At 40.5% G+C, this 19575-nt stretch overlaps 1 protein-coding gene across 1 annotated transcript in view; it reads left to right on the forward strand.

Moving 5' to 3' along the window:
- The window catches only part of nalf1b (NALCN channel auxiliary factor 1b), a 75077-nt gene extending 55772 nt beyond the window's left edge, over positions 1 to 19305 (forward strand). Inside the window, exons 2-3 of the mRNA XM_089002795.1 lie at positions 14291 to 14462; positions 18974 to 19305. Of these exons, the coding sequence (XP_088858921.1) occupies positions 14291 to 14462; positions 18974 to 19275 (474 nt within the window). The 3' untranslated portion in view covers positions 19276 to 19305. The remainder of the gene's footprint in view (positions 1 to 14290; positions 14463 to 18973) is intronic.
- The last annotated feature ends 270 nt before the right edge of the window (positions 19306 to 19575 follow it).

The following is a 19575-nucleotide window of genomic DNA, read 5'->3' on the forward strand; positions in this document are numbered from 1 at the left end:
TGTTTTCTTTCTAATTTCGCCATCAACACGAAGTTTTCAGACCAAACAAAGTACCCAAAATGCATTGTGTGTCACTTTCTCGGTCAGGGGCGTTCCCTCCGTGACGTCACATCAGGAATCATCACCGACTCGAAAACAAGACTTCCTGAATATTCAGCGCGAGTCTTAAAAGGTAAAATATAGCTATATGCAGTGGAATCTTTGTAAAATACGCTCAGTAGACGTCATTTGAAGTGATTTTACAAATTACGGACACAACTTGTCCGGAGGCGTCGGTTGTCCTTAAAGCTAGACAAGCAAATATTGGATGCTTTATAGTTGTGGCCTATTTTATTTAATTCTACGGGCTTCTAGAGGGTCTATATATGCATCTGTTAAAGTTTCAGAGAGGTCCTCACAAATTCACCCAAAATTTTTTTGGTTTGTATTTTCGTTTTACTTGGATACACACACCTTTTCCTCACTGTGTGTGTGTGTGTGTGTGTGTGTGTGTGTGTGTGTGTGTGTGTGTGTGTGTGTGTGTGTGTGTGTGTGTGTGTGTGTGTGTGTGTGTGTGTGTGTGTGTGTGTGTGTGTGTGTGTGTGTGTGTGTGTGTGTGTGTGTGTGTGTGTGTGTGTGTGTGTGGTTAATGAGATGAAAAAAAATCATACCACAAAAAGTAAAACGGTATTTTAACCAAATTCACTACAGGGGTGAGGACTTTGAATGTTCCCAGTCAGAAACCTCATTCCAAGTCCACTTTTTATTTCTCTGTTTTTAATGAAGTTGAACAGGGAAATTGGGTGACATTTATTGTTTAAATGTAACACTAGTTCTCTAAACTTATCAGCAACAGTGGTCCTCACTCTTTTTCTGGAGTTATCCGGACCTCACAAAACCATTGAAACAGGAATATGCCTGTGTGTGTGTGTGTGTGTGTCTGAATGTGTTAATAGCCTCATGGGGGTCAAGAGTTTGACCCCCCCCCCCCCCAAATAGGTCTGTACAAGCCCTCTATTAACACCATTTCCTCAGCGCTAATAGCTGCCATGTGCTGATTAAGACACGTGTCCATACATGTTAATGTTCCACCTTACTACAATCCATATTGTTTTGGAGTTTCCGGTTTGGACAAATGTGTGAAAATACTGTTGACAGATAATAATGCAATTTTGATATTCGACGAGTGAAAATGGGAGAAGTTGTCATTGCTGTATTCTAACATACTCTGTTTGTCTCACTCAGGAGGCCATGCATCACTTTTTACATCCTTGTATTATAATTGTGTTGGGAAAAAAATTGTTAGTGAAACTACTGATTTTCGTTTTTTTTGTTTGTCACCAATGAGAAATTCCTTTAAAATATAACCGTCAAATAAATTGCATTGTTTATTCTTTACATATTTGCCTACTCTAAATGAATTGAATCATTATTCCTTCTCCTGTTGTGGAACATTTGTCTTGTTTGTATGAAACAACAACAAAAAACATTTGTTAAACACAAATACAGTGATACCTTGGCTTTTAAACTTAATTGGTTCCCAGACAGAGTCTGTAAGGTGAAAAGTGTGTCTCCCAAAAACGAATTTCCCATAGGAAACCATTAAAATGAGAATAATAGGTCTCCATAAAACATAATTTTCTAATTTCTAATTTTCTAAACCTTAAAACTACACAAAATATACCTTATTTTATGTATAATAAATGTTATATGGTATTAGAATTAAAGAAATAAACTGTACTGTATAATAAAGTCGTTTTATTTATCTTTGTGATGGTCGTTGATGGCTTGATGGAATGGAGTGGCAGGTTTCATCAGCATTAAACACTTGATGAGGAACTTAGCCTTCTTCTTTCACCATCTTGAGGAATGATACCTCGTAGGTGCTTTCTCTGCGATAATTTTACCTTGTTCTTCATCAATTGTGTTCTGTTTAGCTGGGTTGATAGCTTTTTGCATCAAGTGTACAGATGGCTTGTGCACGGGCTGGTTAATGTTACATTTAAGGCACCCTGAAAGCAAAGTGATGAAGCGTCTTTTGTCTCTTTTGCTTCCGTCTTTGTATCTGTGCTGCCTTAGGACGCTCCGGCATACCCCTTAATGGTGATATTTAACAGCGGGAAAAAGATTAATTTCCAGATGATGTATTCCATCAAAGTCACGTGACCTCCATATATCATTTACCGTGTTGCAGGGGGAGTTATCCTAAGCTTTCAGCCAGCTCTCGCGGCTTTTGAATATGATCTCCTCCACGCCCGTTTCAGCAGTTCATTGATCTTTCTATCAGAGTCGAATTAAAAGTGAAGTCTCCCCTGTTTCTTGGAAACACATCCCATAAGGTCAAAAGACAGTGCTCCGGGGCTTGTTGATTTTCTCGGCCTCCTCACGACCCTTGCATTTTACAAGGACTTTAAAGGCAACGTTGCCATTGAAGTTCTTGACAATTTTCCCGTTCACTATCAGAGGTGGGAAAAGTACTCTATTTAATTATAGTAGTTTTAAACAAGATTCTAGTAGGGCGCCCAGGTTGTCAACTGGTGTCAGACATGTTCGATCGGACACTGTGGACGAAGGCTCGGACCCAGAAAGATGGTCTTTTACTGCCGGCAGGAGACGCAGCCATTCCTGACAGACGTTTGAATTCTGCAGCCCTCTGCCAAGCTATTTATTGAGAATATATGCAAATTAAAGTAATACATTAATTTGTAATTTGTAAAATGGCTTCAAATGACTTCTACTGAGCGTATTTTAATAAGATGCCACCGCATATAGCTATATTTTACGTTTTAAGACTCGCGTTGAATATTCCGGAAGTCTTGTTTTTGAGTTGGTGACGAGTCCGTACGTGACGTCACTGAAGGAACGCCCCTGACCGAAAAAAAGACACATTGTAGCAGTCCTTCCATCACGTCAATGTATTTTGCTGTACTCTTTGTCTGAAAACCTTGATGTTGCACCCAAAAGCCGCCAGAAGAGGGCATCCAAGCTCCATGGAAGGAATTTATCAGCCTGTGGAAACGGTCTGATTCATTCCTCACGGGAGCTGGTCACCATTTTTGGGTGTGACGTTCTCCCCTGCCCGTTTGCCTCAAAATGACACGGAAAAAAATCTTTAATCGATTGCAAACTTGTATGCTTTCCTCTTCAGAACTATTTGAATCATATTCATAACTGGATGTGTAACAAGAAAGCATATTCTCCGAATCTGAAGCCATTGTTTTGATTTTTCAGCAATGCAAGACGTCTTGGCGTGATGTCTTGGCGGGACTTTCTGAAAATCCCTATTTCCGATGTCACTTTGTGGCAGTTTTTGGACACTTTAAATCATTTTTATTGGTGTTTTGCATTTGACTAAAAATATCATACTGCGTGTTTTGGGTATTTTAGATGCTATAAAACGTTTTTCTGATGTCAGTTAAGAAACAAAAGTGATGTCGGTTGTCCTTTAAACTCCTTTACCGATTTTCAGTAAAATACACAGAATAGTGCTGTAATTTCCAGACTGCATGACACACCCGAATAAAGTCGTAACAGCTATACTGTATGTAGCTATAAAAAATATATATATCTCTAAACACATGGCTTTTTATGAATAACAGTGGTTCTCCATGTTTCAGTAAGTGGGGTTTGTTTTGGAATAAAAGAGGTCACAGGTGGATTTTTTTTTTTACTTATCGTGTTATTAAGGCAGGCCCAAAAGCTTTCATTTTGTTCAAAAGATGACCCTATGACTTATACGCAGGTGCGCTTTATATGTGGAGTAATATTGAGCCACAACATGTCTCGCAAATGCTGTCGGCAACCACCGACTCCATTTCTCCCTGTAGAAAAAGTCTTTCATAACCCCAGCCTCTACTGTAGCACCTTATAATGTGGTGTGCCTTATATTTGGAAATCGTTCATCTATTTATATATTGTATTTTTGTATTCATCGTCCGATGCGCCTTATATATGGAAAAGCTTTGTAAAAACACCATTCATTGGGGTTGTGTTATGATCTGGTTGGCGACCAACGGGGGGCGCTGTCGGCCCCGCCTGCACCTGCACAGGTGCTGGTCGTCCCGATCAGATTGCCGACCAACGGTGAGCGACGTCAGCCCTGCCTGCAGCCTCGCAGGTGCTGGTCGTTTTAATCACTGGCACTTAAAAGGACACCCGGCACGACCATCCGGTGTCGGTTCATTGTTTGCTGCTTGTTTGTTGCATGCTTTGTCTGCAATCGCATGCGTTGTATGCTGTGCTTGTGTTTGTTTAACCTTGGCGGTTCCGTCTTTGTAAAGCAGTTTGTTACGTGTTTAACTCTTTCACTGCCCTTCCCAAATTTATTCGGGATCTGAAAGGCATGACCTGGAGCACCATTCCCGAATTTGTTCGGATTTTGGTTCTAGCTAGCTAATGGATAGCTATCTATCGAGATAGCTAATAGATAGCCAGCTAGCCAGAACGTTGAGTATTTACTACAGTAAAGTCTCGTTATATTGATATCGGATATATCGATAGTCCTGGTTATATCGATACTATTTCTATGCACGCACGGAGAAAATTACATGCAAACAGGGTCGGATATATCGATAGTCCCGGTTATATCGATATTTTTTCGGACTCCCTTGAATATCGATATAACGAGACTTTACTGTATTTTTATGATTTTTGAAGACTGGCTTTGTGTTGTGTCACACGATGTATTATTTTGTTATTTTTTTTGTTCTTTTGACTTCAAAATGGCGCCACGAGAGTGGCTGCCTTTACAGCAGCTCCTGTATTTTGTTTTTGCTGTTGTGAAATGTAAATTCCTCCCCTGTGAGACAAATAAAGGCTAATGTAATCTAATCTAAATCAAAAAACTAGGAGAGCGTGATGTTTTCAGTTGCTGTCTGGACTCGTGTTTGAAATCGTTTAATAATAAATAATAATAAATTTTATTTCAAGCGCCTTTCAAAACACCCAAGGACACTTTACAATAACACAAGTGCGCACTTCCAAGTCACACGGTGATTCTTGTACAGATGCTGTCCCCCTCCTTGGTGTTTTTTTATAGAATCCTCAAGCACCTGTGCTTTGTTTTGTGCCTTAGCTCTCTCAGGGGGAGAATGATTTTCATTCACTTTGTCCACTCAACTCCTCGCAATGATTTATGATAAGCCCTCTGTCCTTCTCATTGAGGGCTTTTGGCTTAAGAATATGGTTGTGATTGAATTGAATGACATAAACTACCAGTATATAGTTTTAGAATCATGACTTACTGTATAGTAGCCATAAAAGGTTTGTTTTGGTTCCATCCCAAATGATTTTTTTTCCTCAATGTCGAAGCTATGACGCTGTTAATCTTAACAATATTAAATCTGTAATTTAGAGCGCTTTATCGGCACCCGAACAGGAAAAAAAACATAACCCGAATAAATTCGAGAATGGCGCTCTACGTCATACTTTCAATTCCTGAATAAATGTGTGAATGGCAGTGAATGGGTTAAAAGCAACACAGCGGTTCACATCTCCCGCAGCATTTGCAACCGTCAAGCATAAGCTAACAACGAGTTTTTTGCTGACATCTAAGTTCATGGATGATTAGGTGATACCAGGGCAAATAGGGCAATCAGGCCAGTTGTCAGTCAGTAAAATAGAAGCAATCAGTGGAGCCGCAGGGAGTAGTCCTCTGCTCCCCCCAATCTGAGAGCAGGGACCTATCATAGCAGAGTCCGGCACCACCACGTCTGGACCGTAGGGATATATATCGGGCCGAAACTACCAGTAAGACTGTTGTTCGCTGAAGAAGCATTTTGGATAAGAAGCGAAACGTCCGACACCTTCAAAGAAGTACAGATGACGGCTGAAGAAACCTTTTCATCGATGGACCACTCTTGTACGACTGAGAGCTTACACCGACGTATCTAAGTTCATGCTTAGTTTGCCTTTATTTACCCACTGATGTGCGGGTACTGGAAACATAGTACGTCTACTTAGACAGTCCTGTTAAAATGACAGTTTTTGTGGTTTCATAATACTTTTATTCTATAGCGAGCGTCTTTAAGCACAAACGAATAAGCAGGAAAGATGTACTTTCCGGTATTTATAATAATAATAATAATAATACATTTCATTTATAAGCGACTTGAAAAACTCTCAAGGACATTTTACAGTCACAGGATAGTAGACAGTGTTTATTATATTGTTGTGAGATCGATGAGAAGGTTTCTTTAGCCATCATCTGTACTTCTTTGAAGGTGTCGGACGTTTCGCTTCTTATCCAAGAGGCTTCGTCAGCAATCTAAATTTTTCGGTAGTTTTGGCCTTTATATATATCCCTACTGTCCCTACGGTGCCAGACTCTGCTATGATTGGTCCCTGCTCTCAGGCTGGACGGAGCAGAGGACTACTCCCTGCGGCTACACTGATTACTTCTATTGTCCTGCCTGAGTATGGGGTCTAAGACTAGCCTGATTGCCCCCATTTGATCTGGTATCACCTCATCAGCGTAACTAAGCCTATGTTGCCTAAGAAGTCGGTTGTAGGAACGATTCAAATTGAACCTCACCCCACCATGGCGATTTAGTGACATGTTTTGCTGTTGTATGAAAATATTATATTGTTGTGAGATGTTTCAAGTTATGCACTATTTTATGGAGAAAAAAAATATGAAGATGCACATTCACTTTAAGCCATGGGATTCGTGGCATTCGAGTTTGTTGGAATTATCGAATTTGTGTGTGTATTATTTTTTTTTTGTAGGTGTGAATGTGTGTGTTTGCTCGCCGGCTGCCACTACCTAACACCCTCGATATGACCTGTGATGTTTCGCCGCTTGAGCGGTCAGCTCATTTCATCAATTGCTGTAGAGGCCTCACTGAATAATAACCATAATAATAATCATCATAATCATGTCTGACTACATGCGGAGGTAATTACATTCACCTGCAGCGGATCTGCACTGATTAATCTTGTGACTAAAATAAATACTCTTCTTTGGCTGATTTGTGTCAAAAACAAAGGAAGTATATTTAACAGAGGAACGTGCACTGTTTGCGCTCTCTCTATCTGACCTGATTTCCATAGCTTTGCTTGTTCATTATAAAATGTGTAAAAAAAAAAATCTATTGCGTTAATAAATCATTTGGAGAAATCTAAAAATCAGAACAATATTAGTACGTATCTGCAAGTAACTACTTTTAGCATGCTTCTCTACATGCTGCAAGCTAATACTGTAATTAACCCACCCCCAAGCGCCTCCAAAAAATAGTAAGAATACAGAACTGCTGACAGGATAGAAACACGCAGCATCACTTAAGACCAATACCACACAGCATAGCAAAGGTCTTCCATCAATAACAATTGTATTAGCTGAACTATAATTAAATGTTCCAATGGGAGAGTCTTGTCCCCACAGAGCGGATGAGGAAAGGTATGGATGAGCCACAACAAGAATCTGTGCAACACAAATGATCACCTGTATATACTCTAAGGTAGGGATGGGCAAACGATGGCCCAAGAGTATTAATTAAAGTTAGCTAAAGAGAAAACAATTGATGAGGAACTAGGTAAAATTATCGCAGAGAAAGCACCATTCCTCAAGATCACAGGTGTCAAAGTCAAGGCCCGCGGGCCAAATCCGGCCCGCCACATCATTTTTTTCGGCCCGCGAAAGCAAATCAAACTTGTTAAATTCCATGATGATTGCTAAAATCTGAGCCAAAATGTCATATTTTTGGATGTCAACCACAATAAAAGTCATTATTCTTGACTTGAGATTTGAAAACGAGTTATTCATTAATTTGCTGTGTGCTCTATATGTAATATTCGAAGGGATTTAAACATTCTAATGGCTTCCCCAAATTCATAACGGCCCTCGAGAGGAAACCATAACTACAATGTGGCCCGCGGCAAAAAAATGACTGACACCCCTGCTCAAGATGGTGAAAGATAAAGGTTACATTCCTCATCAAGTGTTTAATGCTGTCCGTTGACCTGATTGACCCCAGGTTGCCCGTGCTATACTTGTGTATTGAGTCACAAGTGTTGACAAGTGCATAAAACAGCGTGAAACTTTTAAATATGATAACTTCTCAGTCTGTTTCACTCAGATTTACTGTGGCCATCTTCACCTTGACTGTGGGCCTAAGCATGGGACTTTTAAACATGATAACTTCTTATTCTCCATCATTTACCGTGTGAAAGATGTGCGGCAGCAGAAATGGCAAAGTACTAGTTGGCTGACCTCTAATTCACTTACTTTGAAAGTGTGGAGAAAGCAGTTATATATATATATATATATAGATAGATAAAAAAATGAAGCGAGCGAAGAGAAGTTATGAGTGATTTAGTTCCATCCCAACAAGATTTCCAAGCCATTTTTATCTCTCTCTCTAACTGGCTGTCCCCATTAGCGTCTTGGAGATACGACAGTTGCATGATGGATCAGCAGTCCCTTCAGTGCTTCTACTGTAGACCGATAGTTGAAGATCTGCTCAAAGCGAAGTAAAAAAAGGTTTATCACGTTTATTTTCTAGGCATTTGACGTGAAGCATTACAGTTGCCAATCTTTTGGAATAAATGCAAAGAAAACGTCACCAAACCATCCCAAAAAATAAATGTTGTAAAAGCAAGAAGTACACAGTAGGTTATCGTTTGATGGTTTCTGGATTTGCGGATGTATGAGGTACGCTGAGGTTGTCGTACATGATGTCATTCCTTGCTATAGTTCATATTTTATAATAATAAAAATAATCATAATAATACATTACATTAATAACATAAAATTTCATTTCTAAGCACCTTTCTAAACTCTCAAGGTCACTTTACAGTCACAGGATCCGTTTTTCTGTGGGTGAGCAGCAGCAGCCACATGCGCCAGCCGGGAATAACTCAAATAGATCAAGTTAGATAGCTAGCTAATAGATAACTAATAGATAGCTAGCTAGGTGGCTAATCGTTCGCAAATAGTTAGCTAGCCAGGTAGCCAGCAACGGTGACCCCGCTCAACCGTGAATAACTCAAATAGATCAAGTTAGCTAGCTAGCTCATAGAAAACTAATAGATAGCTAGCCATTTACTTAGACAGCTAATAGATAGGAAATAGAGAGCTAGCTAGGGAGCCAGCAACGGTGACCCTGTTCAACCGTGAATAACTCAAATAGATCAAGTTAGCTAGCTAGCTAATAGAAAACTAATAGATAGCTAGCCATTTACTTAGACAGCTAATAGATAGGAAATAGAGAGCTAGCTAGGTAGCCAGCAACGGTGACCCTGTTCAACCGTGAATAACTCAAATAGATCAAGTTAGCTAGCTAGCTAATAGAAAACTAATAGATAGCTAGCCATTTACTTAGACAGCTAATAGATAGGAAATAGAGAGCTAGCTAGGTAGCCAGCAACGGTGACCCTGTTCAACCGTGAATAACTCAAATAGATCGAGTTAGCCAGCTAGCTAATAGAAAACTAATAGATGGCTAGCCATTTACTTAGACAGCTAATAGATAGGAAATAGAGAGCTTGCTAGGTAGCCAGCAACGGTGACCCCGCTCAAACGAGAATAACTCAAATAGATCAAGTTAGCTAGCTAGCTAATAGAAAACTAATAGATAGCTAGCCATTTACTTAGACAGCTAATAGATAGGAAATAGAAAGCTAGCTAGGTAGCCAGCAACGGTGACCCTGTTCAACCGTGAATAACTCTAATAGATCAAGTTAGCTAGTTAGCTAATAGAAAACTAATAGATAGCTAGCCATTTACTTAGACAGCTAATAGATAGGAAATAGAGAGCTAGCTAGGGAGCCAGCAACGGTGACCCTGTTCAACCGTGAATAACTCAAATAGATCGAGTTAGCTAGCTAGCTAATAGAAAACTAATAGATAGCTAGCCATTTACTTAGACAGCTAATAGATAGGAAATAGAGAGCGAGCTAGGGAGCCAGCAACGGTGACCCTGTTCAACCGTGAATAACTCAAATAGATCGAGTTAGCTAGCTAGCTAATAGATAACTAAGAGATAGCTAGCTAGCTATTTTGGATAAAGGGTGTTTATAGAAGTTAGCAAAAGCCAATAAAAAAGTTAAACATGCAATGACGGTCGTTTGTAAGTAGCTGAAGCGAACTGTAGCATTGCCAACTACAGAGGTGCACACATTTAGTTGTGTGTGTGTGTGTGTGTGTGTGTGTGTGTGTGTGTGTGTGTGTGTGTGTGTGTGTGTGTGTGTGTGTGTGTGTGTGTGTGTGTGTGTGTGTGCTTGTGTGTGTGTGTAAGAATACCCAGTCAGACTGTCGTCCATGCGCTTTATTTATTTTTATTTTTTGCTGTTCTTGTAGAAGGTTTGAGATGGCGTTTTGCTGACTTGCTGTAAAATTAACACCACTGGACGCATTCACAGCGAGGTTTGTAATGTAAGGTAGAAAATAGCTCTGAGAGGCTTTATCGCTAACAAGCAAGATGAAATGGAAAACGTCACTCACTAGCAAAAGATGGCTGTGTATCATCACATTTTCTAGCACATTCATTTAGGACTATTAGCCTAATGCGTCCGTGACATCTAAGCACATTTTATGACATTCACACTATGCTATCAGATGAGGTAGAAGGGCAGTGTGCGTGTGTGTGTGTGTGTGTGTGTGTGTGCGTGCGTGCGTGCGTGCGTGCGTGCGTGCGTGCGTGCGTGCGTGTGTGTGTGTGTGTGTGTGTGTGTGTGTGTGTGTGTGTGTGTGTGTGTGTGTGTGTGCGTGTGTGTGCGTGTGTGTGTGTGTGTGTGTGTGTGTGCGTGCACTGCGCAGTCAAGCTTATCTTTTGATTTCAAACGTAATTATTAACAGCATGTGGCATTTTATCCCCCGTGTAAATATGTCTGCACGTTGACATAATCGGTCATGCAGAAAGCGACGCCCAACTGTATTTATTGAAAGCTGTATTTACATAATGATGTCATTGAAAATGTCATGCAGCATATGAAATGATTATTCAGACCTCCAACCAGCTGGTTGCCTAGGCACGAGGTATCGGGGAAAGATCCAAACACTCACTATAAGCGGTGATTATGTTGCACTTCCGAGACAAAAAGAGCTTCCATTGTTGTTGTTGTTGTTGTTTTTTTTATGGACACTTTATTACTTTCTTTACAACGATTTCTTTAAAACAAAGAGTCCACTGCATATAGCTATATTTTATGTTTTAAAGGACAACCGACGTCTCCGGACAAGTTGCGTCTATAATTTATAAATGGCTTCAAATCACTTCTACTGAGCGTATTTTGCAAAGATTCCACGGCATATAGCTAGATTTTACGTTTTAAGACTCGCGCTGAATATTCCGGAAGTCTTGTTTTTGAGTTGGTGACGATGCCCTAAGTGACGTCACTGAAGGAACGCCCCTGACCGAAAAAAGGACACATTGTAGTAGTCCTTCCATCACGTCAATGCATTTTGCTGTACTTTGGTCTGAAAACGTCGTGTATGACCAAAAAGAGGCAGAAGAGGGCGACAAAGCTCCATGTAAGGAATTAATCAGCCTGTGGAGACGGGCTTTTTCGCCATTTCCTGCCTTTTTTGGGTGCGACATTTCCCACCCCTGATGCCTCAAAATGACACGGAATAAATTATTTAATCGATTGTAAACGTGTATGCTTTCTTCTTCAGAACTATTTGAATCATATTCATAACTGGATGAGTAACAAGAAAGCATATTCTCCAAATCTGAAGCCAAGGCAAGACGTCTTGCCGTGACACCACGAACATGGGGGCGGGACCTTCCGAAACTCGCGATTTCCGATGTCATTTTGAAGTAGTTTTGGGACACTTGAAGTCATTTTTATTGGTGTTTTGCATTTGACTAAAAATATCATATAATATAGGAAACAAAAAAATGGTGTTGGTTGTCCTTTAAACATCAACATCGACAATTCTGAACCAGTCCAGTCTCTTAAAATCACACACCAAAATGTATTCATTGGTCAATTTATTGTCTGATTTACTTATTTACACCTTTATAAAAAAGCAAAAGGTGTATTTGGGTCAGCAGAAAGCGTGTGCGCCGACACAGTAATAAAGATCGATAATACGAAATATAAAATGACACTAAAAGTTATAAGATTTAAGAATGAACTGTCAACATTTTGCTATATAATAGTATTCAATAGAAGACGTTGCTTAAAAACTGTCATGATCTGGTTGGCGACCAACGGGGGGCGCTGTCGGCCCCGCCTACACCTGCACAGGTGCTGGTCGTCCCGATCAGATTGGCGACCAGCGGGTTGCGGCGTCAGCCCTGCCTGCAGCCTCGCAGGTGTTGGTCGTTTAATCATTGACACTTAAAAGGACACCCGGCGCGACCATCCGCTGCCGGTTCATTGTTTGTTTGCTGCTTGGTTGCTGCATGCATCGTGTACGTGTTTGTTTAACCTTGGCGGGGTTTTACTTTTGGTCTTCTTTTGCTACTTTGTATTTTTTCCATTCAGCTGATTTTGATGTTTTACATTTTGTTCCTGCTGACTTTAATTTAATACAATTTGTCAAACAACCTCCTACTCACTCCTGCCTGCTTTTTGGGATCCGCACCCGCCATCACCACCTCGCAAACCGTGACAAAAACAACAGATTGACATTGTATACTACTCTGTCGTATTAACCTTGCGTCAGCCATTTTGAAATCCTTTCGATTTACGACCGTTTGACTTACGACCGATCGTAAGTCGGATGTTACCTGTATTTATTTTTCTGTCACGAGACCATCCCATATATCAAATAAAATAAAAAAAATCGTATTTATTCAACAGTCAGGTTGCACTCTTCTACTCTGCTTTTCGGCTCACCGATTAACTCCCAGCAGGTGCTATCTTAACTTGCAGACCTCGCAGTGATTCACAGGAAATAGCAGCTAATGACTGCGGGTGATAATAATACCACATAGTGCGTCTGCCGCCTTGTTGTGCGAGGAAAAGAATAGCACAACAGTATCCAAATGAGTCCTTGTTTGGTATCATTCACATAGCGCAGTTTCCAGATTGTGATGACATATAATTTGTTATGCTGCAATGTTGTTTCCATTGGTATCAACAAGAGACTCCTGGTTTGTCTGCCTTTCAGGGAAGATTTTGTTTTTTTATGTGCAGTTTGATATTCTTAGCTGGTTCAATGGCTTTTTCTTATTTTATGCTTCAGATGAAATATTACAGGTAACATCCGACTTACAACCGAGTACCGTTCCGACCGAACGGTCGTAAATCAAAATGGTCGTAAGTCCAAATTCATTCAAAATGTTGAATAGAGACAAACTCCCCCTGTTAAAATGTTAAAAATAGAGTCTGGAGGTCGTGGTTGTAAGTACGGGTGGTCGTAAGTCGAGCCGGTCGTAATTCAGATGTTGCCCGTATTTGGATATTTTATAGATTCATATGTTTGATATTTAGATTTATTCCAGGTGCAACGATTGGGAGACTATTTAGCAAAAAATCAATCAGTAATTTAATCAATAATTTTAATGAGTTAAAGGACGACCGTGGAGAAATTTACATATCACAGCAGCAAAGTGATGAAAGTATTTGCATGTATATTTTTTTGTAGATTTGGCGAGAGTGGCTGGCTTTCCAACAGCTCCTGAATGTTGTTTTTCTACTTCTTTCTTTCCTTTCCTCTTCCTTTCATAATTTTGCTGCTGTTTTAATTGCGGGTGAAGTGAATGGCTGCCGCTGCTCACCAGCACACAAAAAAAAAATCCCGTGGCTGTGGAGTGTCCTTGGGAGTTTTGAAGGGCACTTTAAAGTTAAATGTATTATTATTATTATTATTATTATTATTATTATTATTATTATCTCATTGAGACAATGGGTCCTTTCCGGTTTGTTGACATCATGTTGCTCACTTGAGACATCAAGCTATCTAGCTAGCTGGATATCTATTAGCTTTCTGGCTATCTATCTAGCTAGCTAGCTATTAGTTATCCACCCTTTCCTCTTCTTTTTATTACTTTGCTGCTGTGTTACTTCCGGGTAGAGTGACCGCTGGCGTGAATGGCTGCCGCTGCTCACCCGCACAAAAAAAAAAAAAATCCCATGACTGTAAAGTGTCTTTGAGAGTTTTGAAAGGCGCTTAGAAATGAAATGTATGAGTATTATTATAATTTCATCACTTCGCTGCTATGAAATGTAAATTTCTCCACTGCGAGACTAATACAGGCTAATCCAATCCATCTTGCATCTTTTTGTCATCTTTGATGTGAAACAAAATCAGGATGAAGCCATCGTTGGGGGAGCTTTGCGCTCACCCGTTTGCAAAGTGTCAAAATACAATTTGAATGGTCTTGTCTCTGTGTCTACCCCCACCCTCCCTCACCTGTAGTTGGCGTACAAGCCGTGGCTGTGTTCTCAGTACTTCCAGACCACCCAGTTGCACTGCACTAAGAGAATCCCCTGTAGTCAATACTGCCTGGAGGTGCAGCAGCGATGCCCCTTTGTCCTGCCCGACAATGACGATCTCATTCACGGAGGCAGCCCCAGTTTTATATGTACAGGTATGCTTCTTGATTCTCATTTTGAAAAGACACTGAATTTTCCCGTGTATAAGGCGCATCAGAGTATAAGGCGCACTCACAAAAAAATGATGTACAGTAATAACCCCTTGGCTTACGAACTTTTCGTTTTACGAATGTTACATTTATGATAAATGTTACCTTGGCATACAAAGTATTTTTCGGGATACACACACAGCTGCCACAATGAGTGATGTGTCAAGAAAACAAGATCCGGCTTGTTTCGGTCATCTATTCCCCATCTATGCCCCTAGTCGTTGGTTAAAGCCATGTGATTGGTCAAGAATGCAGCAGTGAGGGGGTGGAGCTTACAAACAGAGAGAGAGTAAAGCCATTCTCCAAAAAAGAAAATGGCATCCGACACTTTTTTTTGTCCTCTGTTCCCCGTCCCTGAAAACAAACTCCCCTGCTCGAGAATCAAAACAATGGCTTCAGAGAGTTCAAATTCGGAGAAGATCCTTTCTTGTTCCTCAGCCAGTTATGAATATGATTCAAATAGTTCTGAAGAGGAAAGCATAAATGTTTGCCATCGATTAAAGAAGTCCTTACGTCTCATTTTGAGGCATCTGGACTGCAATTTAGCATCCCAGAAAATGCACAAGATGGCGCCCAAGCTCCGTTATAGCTGATTTGTCTGCTGGGAATTTGTGTCAACTAGTATCAAATAGTAGTCTTGGTGCAACACACAACTATTCACCGTCTCACGTTATTTACGTTTTTTCATTCTAATTTCGCCATCAACACGAAGTTTTCAGACCAAACAAATTACCCAAAATGCATTGTGTGTCGCTTTTCTCAGTCAGGGGCGTTCCCTCTGTGACGTCACGTCAGGCATCGTCATCAACTCGAAAACAAGACTTCCTGAATATTCAGTGCGAGTCTTAAAACGTAAAACATAGCTATATGCGGTGGAATCTTTGTAAAATACGCTCAGTTGAAGTCATTTGAATTGATTTTACAAATTACGGACACAACTTGTCCGGAAGGTGTCGGTTGTCCTTTAAAGAAAAGTTGACCGTTGAATCATGAAATGAAATACAACTAAAATACAGTCAAACTACTGGCACATCTAAGAGAAACAAAGTAGAAAAGGAACCAGAAGGTGTTTGCAGAATAATACTGCCACTTTGTGGCATTGGTGAAATTAATAAAACCTTGTGATGTTTCATTAAATGTCTTGCTGAAGGGCAGCGAGGTAGAGCGCCTCGAGACTGCTTCACAGTCGACGGGTTCGCGATTTAAATCTTGGCTCGCAGAGTAGAAATTGTCCTTTTTCTTTGAATGAAGTCTGGTGACTGGTGAGGGGAAACATTACGAGCAGTGAATTGTAAGAAGGAGCTGATGTTAGGCGGCGCATAAAAAGTGGAAAAAACAGAATATGCAGTCATGAGGGGGTGTTAATTATTAATGACGGGGTGTTGCTCCAAGCAGCAATGTGAAATATTATTAGCTTGTCTGCCTCACAGTTCTGAAGTTCTCGTTTTGATTCTCCGCTCAAGCTCTCCTTTCTGCAATGCTAACACGGGGGATTCTCCAGGTATTCCAGTGGGACGTAATTGGAAGAAAAATCGCTTTATGAAGAACTACTGTTTATTATTCGTATTTTCATCAAAACATGATTTTCTCTACCAAGCCACCGTTTTTCAGTTTCATTGATTTTAATGGTCATTAAATGCTGTTAAAGCGTGATATAAATCAATATGTACTGTATTGTTTTAAAGGACAACCAACGTCTCCGGACAAGTTGTGTCCATAATTTGTAAAATGGCTTCAAATGACTTCTCCTGAGCGTATTTTACAAGGATTCCACCGCATATAACTATATTTTACGTTTTAAGACTCGCGCTGAATATTCCGGAAGTCTTGTTTTTGAGTTGGTGACGAGTCCTCACGTTACGTCACTGAAGGAACGCCCCTGACCGAAAAAAGGACACATTGTAGCAATCCTTCCATCACTTCACTGAATTCGGCTGTACTTGGTTGGTCTGAAAACTTTGTGTAGCACCAAAAAGAGGCAGAAGAGGGCGACAAAGCTCCATGTAAGGAATTAATCAGCCTGTGGAAACGGGCTGATTAATTCCTTACAGGAGCTTTGTCGCCATTTTCTGCCTCTTTTTGTGCTACATTTCCCGCCCCAATGTTGCCTCAAAATGGCACGGAATAAATTCTTTAATTGATTGCAAACATGTATGCTTTTCCTCTTCCTTTCCTTCCTTCCTTTTTCGTTTTAGATGTTCTAAAATGTTTTTCTGATATCAGTTAGGAAACAAAATGTGGTGTCGGTTGTCATTTAATTGGAGGAAAAAATCGCTTTATGAAGAACTACTGTTTATTATTCACATTTAAGCGCTTTTCAAAACTCTCAAGTACACTTTACAGTCACGGTATAGTCCGAAGCGTGAAACAGTTCCTTTGGCAATTTGCATACTCGGCACGACAGCCAATTAGAAGCCTGTTTCGTGCTTTGGATTATACCGTGACTGTAAAGTGTACTTGAAAGTTTTGAAAAGCACTTAGAAAGAGGAGTCCACGTGGTTTGTAGCGGTTTGCTTGTAGCTTTTGCTTTATTGAATAAAACAAACGTTTGATTTGAAAAAAAGAAGTTGTCGTCCACCCGGGCCGAGACATTTTGAAAGTTGTACGCCCGATGTAAAAGTTGTACGCCCCGGGCCTCCCGGCAGACGTTATTTCAAACACTGCCATATTGGACTTTTTTGGTTTTTTTTAGTCCACAGTCACATTTTTTTTCTGATATTGACGTCACAGTTTTCGTCCTAATGTGATTCATTTGATCTAGTTTTGCACACTTTGCATTTACAGTAAAGTCTCGTTATAACGATATCGGATATATCGATAGTCCCGGTTATATCGATACTATTTCTATGCACGCACTGAGAAAATTACATGCAAACAGGGTCGGATATATCGATAGTCACGGTTATATCGATATTTTTCGGACTCCCTTGAATATCGATATAACGAGACTTTACTGTATTTACATGATGAGACCACAAATCTGAATAGAAGTCGACAGCCCATTGATTCAATATGCCTTTGCCTACTTTGTTGGCAGGGGCAAAGTTGCCATCAAAAAGCAACGATTTAACAATAAAAATAAGTCATAATTTGCTCAATTGTCAACTGTCACTCATGAATAAGAAATGTGAAGTTTGGTCTCTGTGCTCGCTGAGTAGGACAGGCGCGTTTGTTGTAAAATGTCGAATAATATATACAAACGGATGGCGCCCTCTGGTGGACTTAAAATGTGTCAAGGTTTTTACAGCGTCGTCGTTGTAGAAGAGATTTGATTTTTATAAGAAGTATTAAGGCTGAATTAGTTCCTGTAGAAGATGTATATTTGTGAACGTTTTATATTTATAAAACGCTGTTTTATGTCACTTTATATCCTCTGATTCTATATTTACATAGCCAGGGTGTCCTCACCTGCATGTTGAAATGTTAGAACATAGACGTACCTAATTAAAAAAAACAAAAATACATAATAATACATCATTAATAAGCGTCTTTCACAACTCTCAAGGTCACTTTACAGTCACAGGATAAGTTTTTCTGGGGGTGAGCTGCGGCAGCCACACGCGCAAGCGTTCATTCAATCCAGAAGCAACTCGAACAGAAAGAAAGCTAGCTAGCTAGATAATATATATCTGATGGATGGATGGATGGATGGATGGATGGATGGATGGATAGATAGATCATACTCTGGTTGTCTAGTATTATCTAATGGTTAATATAATGGTTTTTGATTGTGTTTTTTTTTGTTGTTGATTTTTCTCAAAGTGGCATTGTTTAACAGGAACCTGTCCACATCTGCCATGTTAATGTCATCCTTTTAGATGCCAACCCTCTGTGTACTGTATTGTCATAATAATGAGAAAAAATACAATGTGTCAACCACAATTGGTTATATCATGAATTACATTCAAGCCATTACAGGTCTCTTTTGAAATGTCCTGTTGTTTTTTCCAAAAGAAGGATGGAACAGCATTTACAGCCATGATTTGAATTTGTAGTGTAGTTGAATAACACACACTGTTACAATCATACATCGTTTTTTTTATCAACACATCATAATTCCTTAAAGGACAACCGACGGACAACCGACTTAAAGGACAAGTTGTGTCCATAATTTGTAAAATGACTTCTACTGAGCGTATTTTACAAAGATTCCACCACATATAGCTATATTTTACGTTTTAAGACTCGCACTGAATATTCAGGAAGTCTTGTTTTCGAGTTGGTGACGAGTCCGTACGTGACGTCACTGAAGGAACGCCCCTGACCGAAAAAAAAGGACACATTGTAGCAGTCCTTCCATCACGTCAATACATTTTGCTGTGCTTGTTTGGTCTGAAAACGTCATGTTGCACCAAAAAGAGCCGGAAGAGGGCGACCAAGCTCCGTATAAGGAATTTATCAACCTGATTGTCTTTTAAATGTTTAATATGTTTCTCTGCCACGTGCACGGCGGACAGGGTTGCTGGAGGACCATCCGTCAGGCGTGGACCCCGATGCAGAATGCTGCGACGTGCGGTGGGATTTGAAAGTGGACAACCTTTCCCGGGGGACGCTGAAAAGAACTCACCCGCCGTGCCAGCACCGAACCTCCCTCAGCTCCTCGGCAGCGTGCAGACTGTGTAACAGCCGCCTCAAACTTTGCCTGCTTGTACTCGTCCTCCTACACACTGTCGCCAGCCTCACTGCATCCCACAATGCAACGGGCTTGGGTCTCCCCGCCATCGCGGCTTTGGAGGAGACTCCTGCCAATGACGAGTGACCGAGGCGGAGGTGAGGTAGTCGAGGTAGTGGGATGAGGGCCTGGGGGGGGGGGGGGGGGGGTAAGAAAAAAAAGTGAGGGGGATTCCCTCACCATGGCAACCACAATGGAAAAATACAGCCACTTTTTATTTTTTTTTTATTTTTTTTTTTTGGGGGGGGGGGGGTGCTGAAGATGTGCGCCTGTGTGGCTACACTTCCTGGCCAAATGGAAAAAAAACAAACAAACAAAAAACGCTGGGACGCTTTGACACAAGAGACTAACAAACCCAATCAAGACTCAGAAATAAAAGTGGGAAAG

The sequence above is a fragment of the Hippocampus bargibanti genome, linkage group LG08 (genome assembly GCF_051943395.1).
Source record: "Hippocampus bargibanti isolate YZ-2025 linkage group LG08, ASM5194339v1, whole genome shotgun sequence".
Lineage (NCBI taxonomy): Eukaryota > Metazoa > Chordata > Actinopteri > Syngnathiformes > Syngnathidae > Hippocampus > Hippocampus bargibanti.